General features: G+C 58.3%; 1 protein-coding gene across 3 annotated transcripts in view; it reads left to right on the top strand.

The window, feature by feature from the left end:
• The window catches only part of MPP2 (MAGUK p55 scaffold protein 2), a 28,514-nt gene that overhangs the window by 2,183 nt on the left and 20,331 nt on the right, over positions 1–6,000 (top strand). For all 3 annotated transcript variants that reach the window (XM_077747712.1, XM_077747713.1, XM_077747714.1), the window contains exons 2-3: positions 318–380; positions 5,319–5,437. In XM_077747712.1, coding sequence (XP_077603838.1) covers positions 350–380; positions 5,319–5,437 — 150 coding nt within the window. In that variant the 5' untranslated portion in view covers positions 318–349. The remainder of the gene's footprint in view (positions 1–317; positions 381–5,318; positions 5,438–6,000) is intronic.

Here is a 6,000-nt window from a genome sequence, read left to right as displayed (position 1 = left end):
CTGCCCTCCTCCCTCCCCCCCCCCCCCAAAAAAAAAAACACAACAAAGGACAGATGGCAGACAGAGACAGTAAAAATGCTGGGTTTTCCTTGTAGCTCTTTTTATTAGCTTTGTGACCTTGGGCAAAGCAATTAACCTCTCTGATCCTCCGCATCCTCCTCCTTCGAGGGATGGGGATGTGATTTCTGCTCTTCCTGCCTTCCTGTGGGATCATTTGGTCTCTGGGGAATGCCCTGATCCTGAGGGGAGCCCCCCCCCGTTTTTTCCCCATTGCCATGCCTTTGTGCCTTCTCATTCGTTTCCCTCCTCTTCTCCAGGAAAGACCTCCAGAGCCCTTGCAGACCTCACCATGCCTGTTGCTGCCACCAACTCTGAGTCTGGTAAGAAGGGGCTGAGGAGGTCAGTTTGTATCAGTGGTTCAGAGAGGGCCAGGCAGGGACCTGAGGGTGGAGAATGGCAGTTGGCACGTCCATGTCCACGGCTACCTGGCTACCTATAAGAATAAACTCCACTCAGGCTTTCCTTCTGGCAGCTTCTATGGCCCTGCTGCATCTGCTCCAGGGTGTGGCTGGAGACGCAGCACAACTCACCTCCATGGAGGGCAGGGGCTTGCAATGCCCCAGAGACACTCACAGTATTGCTGGAGGGCAATGGCACGGGGCCAGGCTGGTTGGGGAGCCAGCTCTCGGAGGACTGCTTGGGAGTGGAGGGACTATAGCAGAACAGCTTGGGGGCTGAGACGTCCACAGTGCGGTGCCCACCGGACAGGTGGGATAAACCAGCAGGTGCCAGCGACCGGTGTGTGTACGTGTGCTGGGGCATAAGGAGCTGTGTGCGGAGAATGCCAGTTCAGGAAGCCTGGGCCCAATTCCGTGGGAGGTTTTAGGGCAAGGGGGTGGGCTGCCCAGAGGAGCTCCAAAGCCTTAGGAGCAAATTACTCAACCTCTTGGGGCCTGTGTCTCCTCTTCTATCAAGAGGTTGATGGGAAATTCAAAGGCCGTGATGATATTCCTATCGTAGGAATATTCAGTTACTGCGCTGGGTTATTACCTCAATTAGCCTGTGACCTGGAGTCCTTTGTAGGACCTGGGTTTTCCCATCTGTGACATGAGGCGATTGGACGAGAGAAGCGCTCTTAACTTTTCTTGGTCCTGAATCCCTTTTTGAGAATCTGGTGACAGCGGCGGGCCCTCGTCATAGACAGATGCTTCTGTGCACAAAATCTGCATTCTCCCACCTCGTCATAGACAGATGCTTCTGTGCACAAAATCTGCATTCTCCTCCCCGGGGGCTCATGGAGCCCCTTGTGCATTCAGGGACCCACCAGGTGAAGTTCCCTGTGCTAGAGGCTAGGCTGGCTGTAATCTGCTCTGGTTTTGCTCTGCTCTGTCTGACCTCCTGCCTGTGTCGCCCCTTCCCTTGCTCCGGGTCCTGCTGCTGAGTCTACAAGACATTCCAGGCCTCCCAGTTTGGTTAGAATGACTCCCCTGTCCCTCTCCTCTGAGAAAGTGAACCAGGAAAGTGAAGGATGCTGTGAGTAGGCTAGACCCTAAACTGTGACACCCTTGTCCCCCAAGAAGGGCCTTTCCTCCATGTAGTAGAGGAACTGTACTAATGTCCCCCAGCTTTGGCAGGCGTGGAGGACTCAGTGTCCCTGCCTCCTGTCCGGCCTGCTGAACCCCCTGGGCTCTCCCTCTGCTCCAGTTGGCCTGGGCCCCACTATAAGCTGCTTAGGAGTTAATTAAGCCCATCCCTGAGCCCTCGATTAAAGGCCTCTCAATCTGGGTCTGCCCAGTAAATCCATTAATAGTGCCTGGCAGGGGTGTAGAGGGAGGGGAATTTGACTTCCCTGCTGCAGGCCACTTGATGGGGAGCATGGTGGGGGTGCAGCGGGAGGCCAGGCAGGGAAGGGAAACTAGGGGCGTGGGTACAGGTCTGCTTCCTCTGAGGACTCCTAGGGGACCCTCATATCTGCCACGGGCTACTTCTGGCTTCCTATATCCAAAGGAAGGAGGACAGTAGCCGGTTCCTTAACCTCTTATTTCCTCTTCTGTTAAAAGGTGATGTGAGACCCTGAGACTATGAGTCTTGGCCCTTCCTGCAGGCAGCCCTCTCTGCCCACCGCAGGCTGGATTGGCTCCTGGCCTCAAAAATCTAATGATGGGTCTGCCTCTTCTCTTTTGGTGGCCATTACACTTCCTACAGGCCTGATAGAGAGCAGTGGCCCTGCCTCTGAGGTCAGGGTCACCTCCCTCTCCCCACTCCCTTCCCCAGGAGATCCCAGCCTGGGGACCTGCAGCGTGATGCGAGCAGTGTCCTCGCACCCTTCCCCGTGGGCCAGCATGGCCATTGTCATTGTGGAGGGGAGATGGTGTGAGCGGATTCCTGCAGAGACCCAACTCTACTTCTAGTAAAGTGGAGGGCATGGGATGGGTTGGGAGATACATGGTTATGGCATGGGCTTGGTGTTTAGAGAACTTAGCCCTGGAGTCTCCAGACCTGCCGCCCTACCCTCTCTTCCCTCTTTACTTGACTCTCCCTCGTCTTTGAATCAAGGCTGGGATGTCGGCTGTTTTGAGGTGGAGCTGTCCCTTTAAATCTCTCTTGCATCCCAGGGTTAATGTCCTGGTGTGTAATCCCTCCTGCTGCCATGGCAACCAGGGGTGCGTTAGGACCTGGTGCCACTCCCCAGGGAATGGCTGTCTGGTGGCAGCAGCAGCAGCATCTGGCGGTGGCCTCATGGGGACAGGGTATCAGGGGGATGGAGGCACTGGGCTGGGCTAACTGCCAAGTCCTTTGCTCCTGCCCACCTGTGCCCCTGCTTCGAGAATGCACCTTCACCTTTTCCCTTCCAGGATGCCTGACTTGCCCAGCAGGGGAGAAGCTAATGCCTGATGGGAGGAGGGGAGAGGCGCTGCTGAGGTGTGGGGTCGGAAGGGCTTGAGGCACCCTTCCCGACCTACTGTAATGTCCCTCCCTTCCCCTCCTTTTCCTCCCTGTCCCCCCCCCCCACTACTCTCCAAGGCCAGCAGGTAGAAGAAGGCTTTGTGGTTTGCCTATCTGCCCCATGCCAAAAGGGTGCCACTGCCCCTGAGGGGTGGGGTGGGCTGAGAGTCATTCTTGAGGGCTTCCTTTGATCCTGAGGGGGTCATTGTAAAGGAAACTGGGTCTGGAGAAGGAACATAGAGTAGAGGTCTGAGGGCCAGAGGAGGAAGTGGCATGGGTATATTAGAGGAGAGACTTCCAGAAAGGGGGGGGGGCGGGAACAAGCTGGGGCCAAATCCCCACCCCGCCTTGGGTTTCCTGCAGCTGGACTGAGAGGAGGATCTCTGAGCACCACTTCAGTTCTGAAGGGGCAGCAGGCTGAACCCCCTGCCCCACAAACCTCCTCTCGGCCCCCGTCTCCCCATCCCCCCCGCTGGTACAGGTAGGGGGTGATCTCGCACCAGCAAGAAGAGCAGGACTCCCTCTCTTTCGGCCCCCCTCTCCCTTGTACCGCCCCCTCCCCACCCGTCTGGTCCAGTCGGGGCTTTGGCCAATCAGCAAGGCAGGCAGGGAGTCTGAGCCTAGCTATTGGCTGATCCTGCAGAGGGCGCTCCCCAGTCCCTCCTCCTCCAGCGCCGCCCCCCTTGGGCAGGGAAGGCAGAGACCGCTGCGCGGAGGCTACTCCAGGAGCCCCGGAGCGGCGGGTGGGGGGCAGCGATGGCGGGCAGTCCGGGCAGCGGGGCCTCCTTGGAGGGTATATCCCTGGGCTCTTCTGAGGAAGCCGATCTCCAGAGGGAAGGTAGGGAAAGGCGGGGCAGGGAGGCTGGGGGGAAAGCTGGCCCCTTAATCTACCCTCCTTCCTAGGGGTTTGGGCATCTGGAGAGGGTGCCCTGGGAGCGGGCGCTCAGGAATCGAAGGGTCTGGGGGCACAGCCTGCCAGGAGAGCTGGCCTGGGCAGAGGGCATTAACTCCCCTGTGCCTGTCTTCCTCCAAGGTTGACAGGCTTGTGAGTCCGTAGGTGAGGATGGCAGGGGAGGGTGGGAAGAGTCCCTGCCCAAGGCTTCTTTCCGAGGCCACTAAAGGCCTTGCAGGTCTCTGATCAATGCCAAGCCCAAGCCTGGGTAGGGAGGGCTCTAGGGGGCCAGCTTGGATGCTGTTTTTGGAGAAGGTGGGGAGGAGGAGAGGAAGAGGGGTTCCTTGAGCCATGACTGCTTCTTCAGCTCCGAGCCCCCTCCTCCTCATCCCCATTCTTGCCTGGAGGAGGGGGCTCTGGCTACAGTGGTGAGAGGAGGCAGGGACGGTACCCACCCCTCCTCCATAGCTTGAGAGGCGTAGATGCAGGCGTGGGTGGCTGGATGGCAGAGTAATGATACCCCCTGCCCATCTCTGCCCCCAGCTGGGCACATTCTGCTCCTCCCTTCCTCCCCCTAGAACCTGCCACAGCCAGGAGCTCCCACCTCTGTGGGCGGGTGAAGACACCCCCTACCTCAGATCCCAGCAGCCACCGCGGTGGCCCCGTGTCAGGTGTTCTCACATCCTTGTGTCCCATGCTGGGCTGTGGGTTTGCTGATCCCTGCGCTGACCTGGTCTAACCTCTCTGCCCTTTGGTGCCCGTGGCACCTCAGGGTGCCCATTTCCCCAGCTCTTGCCAATATTCCCGGCCTCAGCTTTGGCTTTCTATGATCAATATTAACCTCTCACCGATACTAGATCCCTCTCTGCCAGAGCCGAAGGGCCAGTAGACACTGTCTAGCTGCACCCACCCATTTTACAGGAGGGAAAGACTGAGGCCAGTGAGGAACCATGACTTTGTGGAAAAAAATCACACTGAATTAGTGGTGTGCTATTTGCACTGGATACTGTATAGGCTCTGGCCTCCTGCATGGCTGCTGGCTTGCCACTGGGCTGGCACTCAGGGACACCCCCAAGTACTGCCTCTCTTATTCCTGAAACTTCTAGGTGCAGGTGGCTGAGGCCTGGGACTTCAGCCCATCCAAAGGTTGAGGGAAGGGTCTGTGGTTCTCTGGTGTAGGACAGAACGGACGACTACTTCCGTTTCTCCCCTCCTCCCACCGGAGTCCATTTTCTGCTCCCTGGAGCCTCCCACCTGCCCAGGCTGGCATTACCCAAGGCCTAGAGAACAGGCCGAGCAAACTGCCCCCTCCCTCCACCCCCTTCCCCAGGCTTTTGGGGGCCTGGAGTGTCCGGGCCGAGCATTGAGGACAGTGCTGTTAGAGAGGGGCATGGAACAGGAGGGTGGGACTGCTATGGTGTGTTTTGGTCTCCTGTGCCCGGCTGGTGCCTGGGTCTCACTGCCCGTGCCTCCTTCCCAGCCATGCAGCAGGTCCTGGACAACCTGGGATCCCTCCCCAACGCCACGGGGGCCGCGGAGCTTGACCTGATCTTCCTTCGAGGCATTATGGAAAGTCCCATAGTGAGATCCCTGGCCAAGGTATAGTGCTTCAGGGAGGTGGCCATAAGGGCACGGGATCTGGGGAGGCTACGGGGTGTTGGCCATAGGGTGCATGGGGACAGGGCGTGTGGCATTTAGAAGACCCTGGGAGGGGCTGTGCATGAGTATCCATGCCCAGGAGATGGGTCTGCTTGGCCGCAGGTGAGGGGGCTGGCCCATGCCTGGCTGGTGCGAGTGTGGCCATGCCCGTGTGGTCGGATGTGACTGGCAGCTTGCGGCAGGCACACCTGGGGAGGGGAGGGCACGCCTGTGCATTGGAATCTCAAGTGCATCCTGCCTGTCCCTCTCTGCCTATGAGCATTTTGTGCAGAGTTCTTTTGTAAAGTCACCTGCCACACATCAGGTGGGGGAGAAACTCACAAAGGGAGAAAGTTATTAAACGATTTGGTAATGGCCATGATAGAGCCAGATGCACTCGGTGTTTGGGGAATAGAGAGGGCCGATCCCTCACCTGGCCCAGTGTAGCCAGAGAAGGCTTCCTGGAAGAAGGGCCACTCAAGCTGAGTCTGGTTGAACAAAGAGGAGTGGGAGGGCATCTGGGG

Source organism: Crocuta crocuta, unplaced genomic scaffold, assembly GCF_008692635.1.
Source record: "Crocuta crocuta isolate KB4526 unplaced genomic scaffold, BGI_CrCroc_1.0 scaffold289, whole genome shotgun sequence".
Classification (NCBI taxonomy): domain Eukaryota; kingdom Metazoa; phylum Chordata; class Mammalia; order Carnivora; family Hyaenidae; genus Crocuta; species Crocuta crocuta.
Note: the sequence above shows the minus strand (reverse complement) of the source record. Positions and strands in the feature narration are given on the sequence as shown.